The sequence below is a fragment of the Oryctolagus cuniculus genome, chromosome 1 (assembly GCF_964237555.1).
Source record: "Oryctolagus cuniculus chromosome 1, mOryCun1.1, whole genome shotgun sequence".
Lineage (NCBI taxonomy): Eukaryota > Metazoa > Chordata > Mammalia > Lagomorpha > Leporidae > Oryctolagus > Oryctolagus cuniculus.
The window spans coordinates 85,612,782-85,631,146 of NC_091432.1; the positions used below are offsets into that span (position 1 = coordinate 85,612,782).

General features: G+C 49.8%; 1 protein-coding gene across 1 annotated transcript; it reads right to left on the bottom strand.

Moving 5' to 3' along the window:
* Window positions 1-4,979: 4,979 nt before the first annotated feature.
* On the bottom strand, window positions 4,980-17,815 carry GPR83 (G protein-coupled receptor 83). The gene is made up of 4 exons (XM_002708629.4): window positions 17,281-17,815; window positions 13,233-13,358; window positions 10,185-10,318; window positions 4,980-7,717 (listed from the first exon to the last, which is right to left on the bottom strand). Exons 1-4 carry the CDS (start codon window positions 17,662-17,664, stop codon window positions 7,093-7,095), a joined length of 1,269 nt encoding a protein of 422 aa, XP_002708675.1. The 5' UTR covers window positions 17,665-17,815; the 3' UTR covers window positions 4,980-7,092.
* Between the last annotated feature and the right edge of the window lie 550 nt (window positions 17,816-18,365).

Here is an 18,365-nt window from a genome sequence, read left to right on the forward strand (position 1 = left end):
CAGAAAAGGAGAAGATAATGGCGCAATGCCAGAAAACAAAATAATGGCTTCCCAAAGATGTTCCTATTCCCATGCCTAGCGCCTGTGAATATGTTCAAAGAGCTGAGTTTAAACATGGAATTAAAGTTGCTTATCAGCTCACTTTAAGCTGGTGGGCCCAATGTAATCACAAGTGCTCTGCAGAGTGGAGGGAATGGCACAGAAGAAAGAGAGGGGCCAACACTGTGGCAGAAAGGGTAAAAGACACCGCCTGTGATGCCAGCATCCCATATAGGCACTGGTTCAGGACCCAGCTGCTCCACTGCCAATCCAGCTCCCTGCTAATGCACCTTAGAAAGCAGCAGAGAATGGCCCAAGTTCTTGGGCCCCTGCACCCATGTGGCAGACCTGGAAGAAGCTCCTGGCTTCCACCTGGCCCAGCGCTAGTTGTTGTGGTCATTTGAGGAGCAAACTAACTGACAGAAGATCTCAGTCTCTCCCTCTCTCTTTCAGATAAATAAAATAAGTCCTTTAAAAAAAAAAGTCAGAGGGAGCAACTATGGAGGACGCTCAAAGAGATTTTGGGCTCCTGTCTTTGAAGCTGGCAGAAGGGGGCCAAGGACCAGGGACTATTGGTGGCCTCCAGAGGTGGGTCCTTCTCAGATTATTTATTAAGATTTTATTTAAACTGTAACAAGTATACAGGTATTAATTGTTTAGGAAATCACCTAGTGCCTCAACATAAAAATAAAACATTTTATCTTTGGGAAAACAAAGAGACAATGCACTGTGCTGATGTCTTTTCATTCCAAGAAATCTGTGTCAGACTTATCTACCTACAGAATTATAAGATCAATTTGTGTTGTTTGAACCACTACATCTATAGTAATTGGTTATGGCAGCAAAATAAAACCAATACAAATGCCTTCACGATTCTGAGAAAAGTATTTCCAACTGATTAGTCTGTATTCAGACATACTGCTAATTGAGTGTAAGTGTAAAGATACATTCAGACAGTCAAGATCTCAAAGAAGTGAGGCCTGATATACCTTTTCTGGAAAACTGCTGGAGGATGAGGTCTTCCAAAACAAAAGAAGAAACCAGAAAAGTGGAAGTCAGGTGTCTGGGGAACTGACCTGGATCCAACCATGGAGAGCACAATAGGGACAGCCAGGAGAACAGGTGTTCTGCAGGTGCAGACAGCACAAGCCCAGCCAAGACAGCTCAGGCAGTTAGGAGTTCTCAGTGGGTGTGGCTGGGGGCTGGCAGAGCACTGGATGTGTGTGCCCATATCACAAAGGGGTTTCAACTATTTTGAAAAATTGTGTTAGAGTTTGTGATAGTGATATAGAAGACTGAGCAAACAGGCATGTTGTAACACTAGGAAAAACAGGGTTATTTTCAAAAGGAAATATAATTTTCATATCCTGGTTGTCTCAACAGTGAGTTCTATTTGCCTCTTAATAATACGAATACAGACATAAGTTGATGAGAAGGGTGCAGGAAAGAAAACAGAAGGCCTGGGTTGCTACAACTCCATCTCCATTGGTTTACTCTTTGTGTGTTTATAGACTGGACACAAATGTGGATGCATCACAATCCTTGGTTGATGGCACATCCTTGACATTGGCTCATGTATGACCTGCTTTTAGTCATCCAGTTAGTTGATTCTTTTTCAATCATATATACCCCTATGAACCCATGGCCTCAAACAAAAGCTAACCCTTGGACAATGCTCTATCTCTAACCCTATGGCCCCCACATCACCACCCCCATACCAGTCCAGACTCCTTCTCCACTGCATGAAAGAACTAACACCCTGTGTTTGTGATCCTTTTGCCCTCGTCATCTTTAAACTGAGCATCTTAAATTCATAAACAACCTGAAGCAAGGTCCCTACTAGACTAAAGTCAAGAGAGGAAGAGGAGCAGTTACAACCCAGAACTTTGTCCCATGATGCAGCAAACAGCCTGTTTCCTGCAAGAGAACTTACAAACCCTCACAAAGCAGACGTGAGTCCAGGGTTTTTTCACATTAAATACATTAGGTTTGTTTCCCTTTTTTCAAGATGTACCCATCATTACAGGTTTTTTCCCCCCTCCCCTTACTCCTTAAAATTGAAGGAGAACTGAGGAATATAGAAGTGAGATGCTAAGAACCAGGGTCTACGGCACTGGGAAGCTGACCACATGTATCTACCATCTTCAGGCTGCTCTCTGAGACAAGGATGGCTCCCCAAAGGATGCTGTAAGACTCCCAGTATTCCCAGATTCCTCAGACACCCTGGAAGGGCTCCCAGCCACACAGAGGCCCTGGTGATGCATCTCAAGCTGGCAGCATGGAAGTATTAGCTGTGTTCTGCCTGTGCTGCCTGAATACTTCCAGCCAAGCTGGCGAGGAGATGGCTCTTTGCCCTGGCAACCTGCCCTGGTCAGCCAAGCAGGCACCAACAGCATGGGCATCACTTGGGAACTTGCTTGGAAGATGATTCTAATCAGAATTAAGTGCACCATGATCCTGACCCTACCAGAGCCAGGATCCATACACTACTGAGCTGCAAGGGGTCTTGGGGCTCACCTAGTCAATTTCCCAGAATATGCAACTCAAACACTAGTTGTCAGGATGGTTAACAGGTTTACTCTCCCCACAAAAAAAAAAATCATGTCATAATCAAGAAAATTTAGAGAACACTGGAATAATATATTTCTTCTACATACCTTCTCAGAACCTAATCTCCAAGATTCGGCATCTTCAGCTGTTCAGAGGTTTAGCTACTGAGGTTTGCTGAATCCCAGTTTTCTCAGCTACAGTAATAATGGCCACTGTGGAGGATCACTGTGAGGGAAAGTGAGCTCAGGAGCCCCTAGCACTGCACATGGAAAACATTAACAAATCTCATTCCCTTCCCTGCACCTTGCATTTGCTTTCAATTTTTCCTCCAGGCTCAGCAAATTACCTCTATTTACAACAGTCTGTGAAATTGTTTAAAATAGGTTTCTTGGGCTCTGAATGGCATCAAGGTAATTATGTATGCAAGGAAGGCTCCCACCCCACTTACCTGGCTGGATCTTGGGACCCCGGGCCCAGTGGAGCAGGAACCAGGTAAATCCAGGGAAGGCAGTGCCCAGTGCAGGGCAAGACAGGGGCTCTCAAGCCACAGGTGATGGCTTCACCTCATCCTGACTCAGCACACTGAGCTCAGGTGCGGATTCAATCACAGGCGAAGGGCTTGGCAGCCGGCTCAGTGAGAGACACTACATGAAGAGCCAGAGGTTTCCTCTCTTTGTACTCGACTTCCCACATGTGAAATCCTGGTGTTAGGCTGGTCAAGCCACTATGGAAGTCAGTCTGGAGATTCCTCAGAAACCTGAAGATAACCCTACCATTCAACCCAGCCATCCCACTCCTTGAAATTTACCCAAAGGAATTTAAATTGGCAAACAAAAAAGCGGTCTGCACCCTAATGTTTATTGCAGCACAATTCACAATAGCTAAGACTTGGAACCAACCTAAATGCCCATCAACGGTAGACTGGATAAAGAAATTATGGGACATGTACTCTTTAGAATACTATACCACAGTAAAAAACAATGAAATCCAGTCATTTGCAACAAAATGGAGGAATCTGGAACACATCATGCTGAGTGAAGTAAGCCAGTCACAAAGGGACAAATATCATATGTTCTCCCTGATCGGTGACAACTGACTGAACACCAAAAAGGAAACCTGTTGAAGTGAAATGGACACTATGAGAAACGGTGACTTGATCAGCATATCCCTGACTGTTAATGAACAACTTAATACATTATCCCTCTTAGTATTTTTTTTGTCTGTTCTACTTAATATGACTGGTTTAATTCTGTAATTATCACACAGTTATTCTTAAGTGTTGAAAATTAACTGAAAAGTGATCACTGTTAAATATAAGAGTGGGAATGAGAGAGGGAAGAGATGTACAATTTGGGACATGCTCAAGCTGACTTACCTCAAACGGTAGAGTTAGAAACATACCAGTGGATTCCAATTCAATCCCATCAAGGTGGCATGTACCAATGCCATCTCACTAGTCCCAGTGATCAATTTCTCTTCACAATTGATCATAATGAAAGGACTAAGAGTCAAAGGGATCACGTAAACAAGTCTAGTGCCTGCTAATACTAACCGATAGAATAAATAAAGGGGAGAGTGATCCAACATGGGAAGCGAGATACACAGCAGACTCATAGAATGGTGGATGTCCTAAACAACACTCTGGCCTCAGAATCAGCCCTAAAGGCATTCGGATCTGGCTGAAAAGCCCATGAGAGTATTTCAGGCATGGAAAGCCATGACACTCTGGGGGAAAAAAAATGACCTAAATGAAAGATCTCTGTGAGATCCCAGTGGAAAGAACAAGTCTTCAAAGAAGGAGGTACTTTTCTCTGAAGGGAGGAGAGAACTTCCACTTTGACTATGACCTTGTCTAAATAAGATAAGAGTCAGTGAACTCAAAAGGCTTCCATAGCCTTGGAAACTCATGACTGGAGCATAGGGAGATTACTGATGCCATAAACAGGAGTGTCAATTTGTTAAGTCAACAACAGGAGTCACTGTGCACTTACTCCTCATGTAGGATCTCTGTCCTTAATGTGTTGTACATTGAGATTTAATGCTATAACCAGTACTCAAACAGTATTTTTCACTTTGTGTTTCTATGTGGGTGCAAACTGTTGAAATCTTTACTTAATGTATACTAAACTGATCTTATATTTATAAAGAAAATTGAAAATGAATCTTGATATGAATGGAAGGGGAGAGAGAGTGGGAAAGGTGAGGGTTGCGGGTGGGAGGGAAGTCATAGTGGGGGAGAAGCCAATGTAATCCATAAGCTGTACTTTGGAAATCTATATTCATTAAATAAAAGTTAAAAAAAAAAAACAATTCCTGGTGTTAGGCTACATCCCCTCCATGCTCCCTCAGTCAAATCCACGTGAATACTGACAAAATCACAAGTCCCAGAGGCACAGCCAGAAAGATATTTTATTGAGACTGGAACAATTCACAAGAAAGCACTCTTTACAGCACAATAGAAAAACTCAAGTTTTACCAATTTCACATTCACAGTTAGAAAGCACTTTGCACTCTGCAGCACACAGCCAACATGGGAAAGGGAGCAGACAGGGTGCTGATAGGCGAGCCAAACCAAGAGGGTTCTGTGCCTTGGCAGTGTCTCCGGATACCCTCAGAGCAGGGTAAAGGAAGCTTTCCCCCTGAATCCCAGAGCAAGACACCTGGTGTCCCTCTGCCTGTTCCCATCGTGTCCACAGAATCTCTATGGCTGTATAGCAATGGAACTATTAGCTACTTCTTGACACCACGGAGACAATGACTACAGGCACAAGCACAGGGCCCATCTGGCCTGAAAACCCCACTGGGGGACCCCAATGGCCTTAGAAGGTATCTTTTGCCCCACCAAAAGTCACTTTTTAAACATGTCAGTAAAAGATCTTTTTAAATGTTGCATCCTAAACTTTTTCAAACATCCTTATTACACAGACCCCCATGGTTCATTATAGGGAGGCAGATGATGTAGCCAAGTTCAGTTTTAATTAACAACCAAGAGATCTAAATGAATCTCAGACAAACTCCTTCTCTTCCAAATCTGTTTCCCATTCACCTCCATATCCATGCTTTGCTTTCATGATCTGGCTGGGAGGAGCCCTAAAACCAGTATGACAGCAGCTATTGCATGGGGCTGGGGAGTGAAGCTCCACTCTGCCTGATACATCTCCCTTCTGGGTGACACATGAGTCAACCAAGACCAGATGGGAGGTAATGAAAACGTTCAATCTCTGGAATAGGAGCTGGAGACAGATCCTCCCCCGGCCTCTTCCCAACTTCCTCTACCTCATAGCTGCAGTGGGTTCCATGGATGACAGGTCTGTCTGCCCAATCTGGAGCTGGGTTAAGGGCAAGTGTGCCCTGCAAAGGAATAAGGTGCCTCAAGGGTCCCATAGGTTGTTGTGACAGGTGAATTGCCTTGATGATATTCACAGCAAATCTTCTTTCAAAAACTGGTGAGAGAAAATATTCAGACAATGCAGAAAAATGGCCTGTCTAGACAGCTTGGCAGATGAGTTGTCTAAGCACTATTTTCTCCGGTGTGTTGGAAAGCCTGTCCCTTTGCCTGCTGTGAAAACAGAGCAATGTTCCACCACCTCTTGTTTCTGTGGACTAGCAGGGAAGGAGGACTTATACCTCCTGCTGCGTCTCCTTTCCTGGCTCACCCCAGCAGCTACCGTCTAGGAGAGAAAGGTGAGCCAGGACCTGCTCAAGAGGGGGCCAGTTCTGCCAGTGCGGCGAGTCTTCCCCTTAGGTTCCTCTCTCATCTCTTCTTTAACCCTTGGGAGAAAGCTCAGACTCTGCTGTGCATGTTTCTTGCTGATCCATAGAGTTTACACGGAAAAGCATAGTTAGAATCACACAAACACACACACACACGTATGCACAAGGAAAGATCAGCAAGTAAATTCCCAGCATGTGAACAGAGGTTGTCATAAGTTAATACTGGGGTGCCTTTTATTTCCTCCTTTGTGCTTCTTTTCTGAGCTTTTCAAAGTGGTAAATCTTTCTCTTTGCTTTAAGGAACCCAAGCTAGTCCTTTCTTGCCACAGAGAGGGCCAGGCCAGTGACGATGTGGTCCAAAGACTTCACAAAGCAAGACATAAAAGCCTCCATGCTAGCGCTTCCCTGGCCTGGTGCACCTGTTTCCAGCAGGGCGCTGTGCAGCCAGGGCAGCCACCCCAAAGCGTGACTCCGGTTTCCCTTAGGGATGCTCTGTGATAGGAAGGGTTGCACGGCAGTTCACTCAGCTCCCACCAGGGCTGAAGTTGCTGCCTTTGGTTCTCTGGCTCAGGGGCCCCGGGTACTATGCCTGTTAGACAGGAATTTATAAATACACATGTGGTTGACAGCTGTCTTTTTCTTTTCACATCCAGCAGGAACTGAAGCCTGGGCAATTTCCTAGGCACTTAAGAGTCCTACAGCTGCTGCGAGCACTTGACTGGAGCATTGTTAAGATAGTGTGAGGAAACAGGCTCTTCCTAGCCCTCCCCAGCCTCTTCCCAACTTCCTCTAACTCATTGCCACAATGGGTTCCACAGATGACAGGTCTGTCTTCCCAGACTGCAGCTGAGATGAGGGCAAGAGGTTATGGGCCAGTGGAGCCCTCCGGCCATTGCTCTTGTCCATCCAGGCCACCCGGGAGGAAGGGACCGGGGAGGGCGGCCTGTCCTCCTGAGGCTTGGGCAACCTTTGGCACATGCTCAGTAATGCCTTGAGCTCCACTCTGAAATTCTCATTCAGCCAGCAGTAAATGAACGGATTGTAGCAGGTGCTGCTCATGGCAAACCAGTGGAAGGCAAAGTAGAGGGCATTATTGGTGCGGATGACCTTGCTGGAGAGGAGGAGGACGTAGCAGTTGAGGGGGAACCAGCAGAGGGCAAAGAGGACCACTACCAGCACCAGCATCTTGATAGTGGTCTTCTTCTTGCGCCGCAGGGCGAGGTACTGCTCTGTGGTCACGTCACCAATGGTGTTGCACAGCCACAGCTTCTTGGCTACGCGAGCGTAGGCCACGGAGATGATGAGGAGGGGTAGGATGTAAAGCAGGATGAAGGTGGCCAGATCCAGGTACTTCCAGAAGAGGTCGGCTGGCTCGGGGAAGTCGGGCAGGCATAAGGAGCGCACCACATCCTCGCTGGGGGCAGAAGTCGAGAGTGACAGAGAGGCGGGATCAGTACCAAAAGGCTCCATCCCGAGAAGCACCAGCCTCTCTCTCTGCCACACCCCTCTACATCAGTCACTGACGCCACCTTTGATGCAGGGGCCTAATTATCTGTTATATTTCTGCTCCCTTGCTATGCTGGGGGTTCTATAAGGGTAAAGAATCCACCTGAGGCCGGCGCCGCGGCTCACTAGGCTAATCCTCCGCCTTGCGGCACCGGCACACCAGGTTCTAGTCCCGGTCGGGGCGCCGGATTCTGTCCCGGTTGCCCCTCTTCCAGGCCAGCTCTGCTGTGGCCAGGGAGTGCAGTGGAGGATGGCCCAAGTGCTTGGGCCCTGCACCCCATGGGAGACCAGGATAAGTACCTGGCTCCTGGCTTTGGATCAGCGCGGTGCGCCGGCCGCAGCTCGCCGGCCGCGGCGGCCATTGGAGGGTGAACCAACAGCAAAAGGAAGACCTTTCTCTCTGTCTCTCTCTCTCTCACTGTCCACTCTGCCTGTCAAAAAAATAAATAAATAAAAATTAAAAAAAAAAAGAATCCACCTGAATCTCTCTGCACCTTTTCCCCTTGCACTATGCCTAGTCTGTGTGAGACCCAGTCGATCTTAGGATAGCTATGTGGCTTTCTGCTCTTGCTATACAATGTTGCTTCAAAACGTTCATGGAAAATGGAATTCACATGCAAGGGTATTTTCATGCAAAAAGTTTTGAAACCCATGCACAACTGCTTCATTATGCATTTCCCACAGACTTCTTCAAGAGCTCCTCATATGTGGTGGAGGCCATCAACAACAAAATAAAAACCCCATTTTCTTTTTATTGCACAAAATAAAGTCCTGTGAGTATGCAGGGAGATGAAGACTGAGTGTTGGGGGCTCTGGGTGTATGATTTATTTGAATATTCTAGAATTTGAGGATGGGGCTTAATAAATTAATGGAAATCAGCCTTCAGGGCTTGTTCCTCTTTTTAATTTTTTAAAATTTATTCACTTATTTTCATCTTATTTGAAAGGCACAGAGATAGATCTTCCATCTGTTGGTTCACTCCGCAAGTATCCCCAACAGCCAGGCCAGAGCCAGGAGCCAGGAACTCAATCCCGCATGGCTGGCAGGGACCCACGCATCTGAGTCATCACCTACTGCCTCCAGGGTGATCTTGAGCAGGAAGCTGGGATTGGAAGCGGAACCCAAGCACTTCCAAGCAGGATGCAGGCACCCCAAGCAGCGTTTTACCCACTATGCCAATCACTGCTTCCAGCTTGTTCTTGCTCTGCTTCTGTCACAAGTATGTGTGTGTGTTTCAGGTGGGCAGCACATGGCTACTGTCACAACACTCGCAGCACCCTGCCTGGATCCCCTCTGATCCTTCTCCCAGCACCTAGCGCCTGCCTGCGCAGTGAAAACAGCTGGCACCTGCAATCATCTGGCCCCTAATAATGACCCTTCACACAGACACACTAAGACCCTTCACACAGACACACCAAGAGCCAGAAGAGCGAGGGGTTTTGTTGACCCCAGGAAAGGCTGGAATCAATGACTAACACATGGAATAATAGCAAAGCCCAGCTCCCTTGCTTCAAGGTGGGGCAAATTCTGCATTTCTATCCTGCTCCCCACCCCCTGTGGCACAGGTGCAGCTTCCCCTGAAATCAGTAACTTCCCTGGTCTCTCCCCTTCCCGTCCTCCCTCCTTCTCCCTGACTCCCTTGCCCACTTCCCCTAGGTAGTTCTGCATCAATCAATCATTTGCATGTGTACTTCACTTTGTCTCAGAACCCATTTCTAAGGAACTTCATCTGAAGCAACAGCTGTAAAATGATAAAAGTCACTCTAAGATCATCCATCCATCCATCAAGTACTGATGGTTTGTGTTGTAGTGACAGTCATCTAAGACTTGGGATCATCAAGGCAGCAAACTCAGAAAGGGGCCTCCTCTTCCCAGACTGATGGGCTGGCAGAGAGATCATTTCTGGTGAACTTGCAAATCTGTAAAACCCGAATGTTTGCAATAGAAAATCTCTCTCTGGAGAGCACAGGACAAAGAAAGCGGAATGAGGGGTGGGAGAGGTAGCAGAGGCTGCGTCCAACATACACAGGCAGGCACATTTGTTTCTAAATTGCATGAGGAATTTAGACCCTGCTCATTTTAAACAAGGCTTTGATAATTCTGATATCAGTTTGCAGGTGGACACGCCCCCTGGTGACAGAAGCTGAGAAACTATCGCCTTGTCCTTGCACACCATCCACAGGGAGAATCAGAAAAGCGAGACTGCAGAAAAACGTGAAGAACAGCCATGGTCCCAAAGCCAGAGAAGCTGGGAGAGGGGCAGGGGACAGCTCGGGGAGGGGCTGCTCGTTACTCTGAGATGTGGATCCAGAGCCCATTCAGATCGCCCTTTGTGGAGCCCTCCCTCCCCCTGCTTCCTGCTAATTCATCTCACCTGTATTTGAAGGTAAATAATTTCTGGCAGATAGCGTGTGGGAGTGAAAAGAAGGTGGCCATGGTCCAGATGACGGTGATGGAGATGACCCCCTTTGTGATCGAGATCCGGGGTTTTAATGGATGCATAATAACCTGGAAAGCAAGCATACACAGATCAGTGTGCTGAAGAAGTTTTGAAGCAAATAAGAACTCTGATGGTGCCACTCACTTGTCATGTAGAGCAGGTGCTATTTATAAAGCCAGGCACCCCTTACCCTCATGATTGGGCTGTATCAGGTGGCTGGGGGTGAGAGAAGGGGTGGAAAGAGGGTGTCATCTGAATTCAGAGACTCCTGGCAGGTCAATGCCTCTGGCTGGTCATACCCAGGCAGCACCAGGGTGCAGGGAGAGGTGGGGAGGCGTCAGAGAGATCAGTTTGCCAGGCACCTACAGCAAAGCTCACAAAGGAGCAAGCCATGTGCAGCCTCTAGTTCCTGGGCCTCTGCTCCCAGCTTCCCAGGATTCTAGAACCCCTAGGTGAGGAAGCACTCAGAGGGTGTGAGGCTGACAGACAGAGGAGACTCCCGTTACTCATGGAAAGCTGCACTGACACCCGTGGGGGAGCTCGGAACACCACTTGTGAGAGTGCTACAAAAACGCACTGGGGCCCACCTCTCTGTCGCCTATCGTAAAGCCAGGCTTCAGGCTGCAGTGCATCTTGGAATTGATATCACATGTCAATCAATTCTACAAGGTCTAAACAAAGACCTCGGAATTTGCAAGCATCCTCATTTTTAAGACGGCAATGATTTTTTCCCCCACTTTATGTGAAAGGCAGAGAAACTGACAGAGATCTCCCACCCACTGATTCACTCCTCAAACGCTCGCAACAGCTGGGGCTGGACCAGGGTGAAGTCAGAAACCTGGAGCTCAATCTAGGTCTCCCATATGGGTGGCTGGAACCTAAGTATTTGAACCATCATTTGCTGCCTCCCGGGGTGTGCATTAGCAGGAAGCTGAGTAGGAAACAGAGAAACTGAGAGTGGCATCATAACTGTCCTAAGAACTGTTATCTCTTAGAGAAGGCATTTTCGGATATGTGAGCACAGGGTCATGGGGAGAGGGGTCATAACACCACCTCTGCCTTAGGGTGCCATCCCAGAACACACTGGACTTTCTACAGTGCTGTGTCCTGGGGATTTTTTTTCCTCCCCATTTTTTCAGCCATATGGGAGGAAGTGATGAGGATTCAGGAGCTGCCCAGCACTTCTCCTTTCTGGAAGAATTTGCCATCTCTGCCCCTCACAACCCTCCATGTTTGGGTTGCTGAAGTGGGAGGCAGCCTGGGGCAGAGGCTTGAAACAGGGAGCTCTGTGACAAAGGCCATGTTTGGGTGTATAGCACAGCCATGTATGTGGTCAGCATGAGCAAGACCTCACCCCTAGTCCCCAAGTCAACTGTCAGTTGGCTGTGCTCAGTGGGCAAGGGACAGTAAGCACAGGTCACCTGAAGGTAATACAAAGCCCTTCTAGTTGAATTAAGGGAGTGAGTTAAGAAAAAGCAGGAGGGACTGGCATTGTGGCAAAGCAGGTAAAGTCGCTGACTGTGACACTGACATCCCACATGGACACTGGTTCAAGTCCTGGCTACTCCACTTCTGATCCAGCTCCCTGCTATAATGTACCTGGGAAAGCAGCAGAGGATGACCCAAGTCCTTGGGCCACTGCACTCATGTGGGAGACCTGGAAGAAGCTCCTGGCTTCAGCCTGGTCTGGCCTCAGCCATTGCAGCCATTGCAGCCATTTGGGGAGTGAACCAGCACATGGAAGATCCCTCTCTCTCTCCCTCTCTTCTGTGTGTGTGTGTGTGTGTGTGTGTGTCCTTTTCTCTCTCTGTAACTCTGCCTTTCAAATAAATAAATCTTTTTTTAAAAATGAAAAAGGTAGGAAAGATTCATATGCAAACTTCTCACTTTGCGCTAAAGCATCTTCAAGATACACAAAGAGTTAATTCCTACAAAATAGAAGCATTTCAGAGATAAAGATACTCCCCAGTCCGGCTCATCAGTTTCTTATCGGATGCATGAAACGCCTCAGAAATATCCGTATCACACTGTCATCCAGACACTGCTCAATGATGGCAGGTGACAAGAAACTCATTACCTCCCAGGCAGGTGTGCCAACCACCAGACACTCCCGCCAGCAAAGCCCTCCTCATATTGCAGGGCATCCTTGAATCTGCACTTGGAAACCTCCCAGCCCTTGGTCCAGCAGCACCTTCACATGCCACGCAGAATCATTGCTGTCTCTCTTTGTCCTGGTGGGCGTCACGACACTGGCCTGGTAGGTTCCTTTGAGTCTTCTCAGAGCAGGGTGGTCTGAGGATCAGAGGGCTGGCTTGGAGCCAGCCAGACCTCAGTTCTATTTCTGGTTTCATCACTCACAACCACATGACCTTGGAAAAGCTATATGTGCACTTTTCTGAGCTTTGATGGCCGAGTCAGTGTATGGCTAAACATGCAACACAGGCTCACTGAACTAGGATGTGCCAGGCCTCGTCCCAACACACCCTTCGGGTCCCCCTGGGCTCCCTCCAACACATCTCCCATGTGCTTCTGAAGAGGCTCAAGAGTGAGCAGGGACTTCCTGGCCCGGGGTGCCACTGTGCCTCCCCAGCCAGCAGCTCCTCTGCCTGGACACCCTGGGCTGCTCCCCTCCAACATTCAGCTCTCCAGAGCTGAATCATGGCCTGCTCTCCTTTCATCCACGGTCTTCCAGGTTTGCTTTTCTGCCCCCTCCCCCAACCCCCACCAACAAGCTCATTAACCTATGAGATCGAAAATGCCAAATCGTGAAGGTTCACTGGAACAGCAAGTTGGAAACAGCTTTTGGCAACAACAGCAACAAAGGATTTAGTATCCCTAAGCCAAGTCCTCACATTAACTAATAAGAAAAACAAACACACTCATTGAAAACCAGGGTGAAACCCTGTCCCCAGGAGTCCCCCAGGGTCCCAGGAAACAAAGCAAGGTTTGAGAGGCCTGTGTGCTGGGCAGAGGCACCCTTACCTGGTGGCGGTCCACAGCAATGGCCGTGAGCGTCAGTGCTGAGACATGCAGGGAGCAGTACTGGGCGAAGCGGCTGACGTGGCACATGCCCTTCCCGAACACCCACGTGCTGTTCACGAAGCGGACCTGGAGACGAGCCCACCAGAGGTCAGGAGCCAGACTCTGCCCATGACACCCACCCCTGCCATGCCCCCACCTCGGGAGCCCCCTCCCAGTTGCCCTGCTTCTCCGGACTTTCTAACCATGTGATTCCCCCAGCACAACTGATGCTTGTTCACTCAATTAAAAAACAACCCTGATGGTGCTTCTAGGCCATTAGGTGCCACGAGAGCTGGGAAGGACTTGGGCTTTGGAATAAGACTTCCAACCTCCCTCTCTCATACTTTCTTACTCTGCCACCTGGGACAACATATGTAACCTTTCTGAACCTCGTTCTCATTTTCAAAAAACAAAGGCTTCAAAATTTCTACCTTAAAGTAAGACCAAATTTTTTTTAAGTCTATAAAAGGAGGAACCCCATATCTGGCAGCTTGCTAGCTGGCTGTCATTAGAAATAAATAGTAACTAGTTTTTATGTGTAGTAATAACATTCATTTCTGGCCCATCCAAGTTCAGTCCAGTGGGAGAGACATGTCTGAAAAGTTACTCTGTGTGTGGGCGGTGCTGGCAAATTTTGGCTAAGCTGGCCTTGCAACTCATTATCTGGGCAGGGGGCCCAGGAGCCTGGAGAGGTGTGGGTGGGGAAATGGGGCTCTAGGAGCAGGCCCGGTCCTCCTCCCACATTTTCGACTCAATTAGTACTTGAGCAGCTCCTCTGAGTAATGTATGTGCCCAAGAGAGATGAAACATCGATTCTGAAGCAGGCACTTCCAGTCTGGGCAGAGGAGGGCGGAACTAACTGCAATGCAAGACAGAAAGCCATCAGTGCCCTACAGAGGCCCAGACAAAGGGCTAGGAGCCCACCAAATAGAGGTGGGGGTGGGCAGAGAGAGAAGGATGACAGGGAGAAATGGAGCAAAGCAGCCCAACAGAAACACGGGTAGTCCAGTGATTTCCAGCAGAGTTTTTGTCATTTAGGGCCGTCCCCTTGAGCAAAGCACTCACTCATGCCTCTGAACTTCACTTTCCTTATCTGTAAAATGGGGCCAACCCTTTCGACAGGTAACACATGTGGAGTAGGTGCAGCAGTGCCTCACAGCAAGTCCTTCACGCTGCAAACGGCCACTATGACAACGTGAGGCGGGTGAGGTGCACATGCGGGGACGACAACAAAGGCATGGGCACTGCATCAGACACCCTGGGAGCTGTCTGAGGCATCCGGCGTGGGTCGATTTGGCTGGAATGTATGGCTAAGAGTCCAGACAAGTGCAGCCAGATCACGAGACAAGGACAGCAGGCCGTGGGCTTCACTGTCTTTTGGGACAGGCACGGAGGAGCCGCTTCAGGCTTTGGAGCAGTCCCAGAACAAGACGGCTCTACTCCTCCTGCTTCTCACCTCCTGCAGTTCTGCTGCTGTCCAGTTTTCAAATCCATTCCCTCTTCTTCAGTCCCAAGGCCATGGCCCTATTACAGCTTCTTCCCAGCATTCCCCGTTCTCCTATCTGTCCCATTCTTCTATCTGTAATTTAGAGAGCACACTGCTGGGTGGATTTCTTGTTAGCCAAAAATTGGATTTTTGTTACCTTCCTGCTCAGAATCATCATGGCTCTCAGAACTGAGCCTGTTAGCATCAAGGCCCCTTTGCGATGTGGCTCCAGCCCTCCTTGGCTTCTCCCTCTCTCGCCCACTCCTCCACCGTGCTTCTCATCTCTGTTCCTCCAGCAACACGAAGCCACACAACGTTCTCTCAGCCCACTGGTCACTCTGTCTGCACTGACCTGGGAAATCTCTTCTCACCCAGGTCCCATTGAAAAGTCAATGTGAAGTCTCCTTTGACCTTCTCATGGGACTGCGAATCATTCAGAATGAAAGATTCTCTCTTCCAGGACCCACTACATTCTCTGTATGTCTGAACCAGGGAACTGTCTATAAGCGCTTTTCTCTCAATGGTCAGAACCGGGCTGTAGTGTATAAAGTGCATAGGAAGGGGGATCAGGGAGAAAGGACACTGTCACCACCAGCCAAGGGCAGGATGCCTTGTTCAGTTGGGGAGTCTGTGCTGAGCCAGCTGAGGGGCTGGAAGACCCTCCCTGCAACCTTCTCCCTCCCCCTGGCTGCAAGTGCCTGTATGCTCTAGTAGGAATTTGGGTTGGGGCAAGGTCCATGGGCCAGGTTCAAGGCCAGGCTGCTCTGGTTTATCCTGGGTGCATAGCTGGGTTCCCAGGACCGTCCTCTCTCTTGCAGGAGAATCCCTGGGGCAGAGGTTGCCAGCTCTCAGTTGAAGTCTAGCTTAAGACCCACGTCCAACCCACCCCCTGCGTGTCTGCTAAGGACCTGGCCCTGCCTCCTGGTCTGGGCAACAGCACAAAGGCCATGCCCTGGGGCCTTGCAGATGCCATCAGGGTGGCCCAGCTCAGCCCCAGCATCCCACATGCTCAGCTCAGGACCCGAGGGAGGAGGCAAGAGGCCCCAGAGATGTTGCTTTCTTGTGCTTCAAGACAACAGAGGGGCAGTATTGGGAGGTCCCTTTGACCTTGGTTAGTGCCTAGAGGATCTCAGTTGGCCATCAATGGATTAGATGCATCCTGGCAGGAAAGCAAGACAAGTCCATGGTCTGGAGTAGTGGAAGATAAACACTGTCCCAGGGTGCTTCCAGACTCCCAGACCTCTGAAGGTGAGCTAGGGGATGCAATTCTTATCCTGGCTCTGCCAAGGTGACCTTGGACAAGGATTTGAGCCTTTTTGTGTTTAGTTTCCTCTTCTGCAAAATACAACTATTCTCCTAAGTGAGGGCAAGAGAAAGCCCATACCTCTACCACATAAGGTGTGGAAGCACATTCACACAGGTGGATGGAATGGCGGGCTCATCCTCTTCTAGTTGCCTGCCAGTCATTTCTAGTTGTATGTGTGTCTGTGTGTGTGTGTCTGTGTGTGCGCCAGAGAGGGATAAACAGCTACTGCTTTGATAATAACTCAAATAACAATAAAGTTACCCTGTAAACTCCTTATCTGGGAGGTTTGTCTTGTTTTCCATGTAGCTCATGCTACAAACACATGCAGTGTGACTGTCATTCTGATTGCTCAGTCAAAGCCCTCACGGTCCCAAATTGTCCTTTAGAATCGCACTGTCTGGCCATAGACAGCACCAGCAATGCTGGGCAGCCAGACCTTGGGAAGGAAGCCATCAGCCCATGTCCACCTCCTCTCCATTCTCCCTGCAACACAGCCGCATACACAGTCTCATTGTCAAATCTCAGGAGGGAAATAAAATTCCAATAAGTAGCCCAGGAAAATGTGCTGTTAACAATTCACAACTGCTTTGAGCCTCCAGTTGTGGCACAAAGCAGCTTCCTATGGTGGGGGTAGGCATTTCTGGGGTGGGGGGGTGACTTAAAAACCTCAGCTGATGATTAGGGAGCGTGATTAGGGAGCAAGCCCACACTCGGTGAGATGAAATGGGAAATCATCTACTTGAATGATTGATCCAGTGCCACCAGCCTCAGAAGCTGAGGCTTGGAAGGCGATGGAGAGAAGGGAGGGAGGAGACGGGGGAGTGAATGCAAAAGAGAAAGGGGGGAAAGGGAGAGAGTATCGAAAACCAAACCCACAGACACTGGCAAGGAGAAAACAGATAAGAGGTGAGCCGGATTAAACAGACACAGAGACTGAAGAGGACAAAGGCAAAGAGAGGCAAAAGGGAGACAGCAAGCCTTGAGAGAGGCAGAGACGAACAGAAAGACTAAGAGAAACCGAGGAGGAGAGAGTTGAGAACCTAGAAATGAGAGGGAGAGGGGAGAGACTGAGAAGTGTGAAGACAGGCAGAGGAGACAGGGAGATGAGAAGGAAGAAAAATAGGGGTCCGTGAGGGAGCCCCACAGGGAGACACGGAGGATGGGGTGTCGGGGGGTGGGGAGTGGGCGCAAAGGGGCAGCCGGCCCCGGACCCTCACCAGAGTGAAGGGGGTGTTGAGCAGCGTGATGAGGATGTCGGCGACCGCCAGGTTGACGATGAAGAGGCTGGTGGCCGAATGCATCCGCTGGTTCTTGAAGATGACATGGCACACCAGCACGTTGCCGAAGAGCGAGAAGATGATGATGAAGGAGTACGCCACGATGAGCAGGGCTTTCACCGTGGGGTTCTGGGACTCGGCCCCGTAGCGCCTCCGGCCCACAAAGTTCTGCCAGTCCGAGAACGAGTAGTTGTTCCAGAAGAAGTGTGAGGCGTTGGGCACGGCCAGGGCCGCCTCCAGGCTCTGCTGGTCTGCCCGGCCCTCGGGGCGCTCGGTGGCCCGCACCGAGGAGAAGAGGAAGAGCAGCAAGAAGTAAGGGACCATGGTGCGGGGGACCCTGCTCGCCGATCGCGAGCTAGCGGCTGGCAATGTGGCGGGGCGCTGCGCGGAGCAGAGCGCGCGCGGCTGTCCCGGGAGAGCAGGGAGCCCTGCACCGCGCAGCGCGGCGCGCAGCAGACCCAGTGGGCGCGCGCGGGGCGATTTCGGCACTTTTCCGTCTCGGCTCCCACCAGGCTGCGAGCGAGCGCCTCTGCCCAATGGGCTGCGCGGCGGCGACCGTGACGCTTGGGCTCTGACAAGCCTCGCTCCCCGCAGCGTGGCCAGCGGCGCGGCGGGGGCTCCCGCGCCGGCCAGCTCCCTCGGCGCGGGCTCCTCCCCTAACGCACAGCCCAGGGCCCCCGTGGTTCTACTTAGCGTCCTACAGAGGGAGCAGGCGGCAGGTGCAAGCCTCCCCAGGAGATGAGCGGGCTGGTGGGGAGGTCCCACGGCGGCGGTGCCCGGGTCTCCTTGTTCAAGGACAAGAATGAATTGCCTGTGTCACTAGCTGAGGTTTAGCCTTGGCGCGGGGTCGGCACTGAAGTGGCTCACAGAACAAAACAATGACACGGAGACCCCTGAGTTTTGGCAGCCACCTCCTCCCGCCCCTCCTTCAAACACCTGGATTTCAGGTGTGCTGAGGAGGTTATTAAAGGCTTACTGTGTCTCTAACAGCCCCGGGAATGCAACACGAGGGGCTTTGCTTGGCA

What these genes read in the sequence shown, in the direction of transcription:
- GPR83 (XM_002708629.4), bottom strand. Translation starts at nt 17,664, where the DNA reads ATGGTCCCTTACTTCTTGCTGCTCTTCCTCTTCTCCTCGGTGCGGGCC. An exon ending in TTGCTGTGGACCGCCACCAG is followed by an intron (nt 10,319 to 13,232) that starts GTAAGGGTGCCT and finishes CTTGCTTTCCAG; the next exon opens with GTTATTATGCATCCATTAAA. An exon ending in TTATTTACCTTCAAATACAG is followed by an intron (nt 7,718 to 10,184) that starts GTGAGATGAATT and finishes TTCTGCCCCCAG; the next exon opens with CGAGGATGTGGTGCGCTCCT.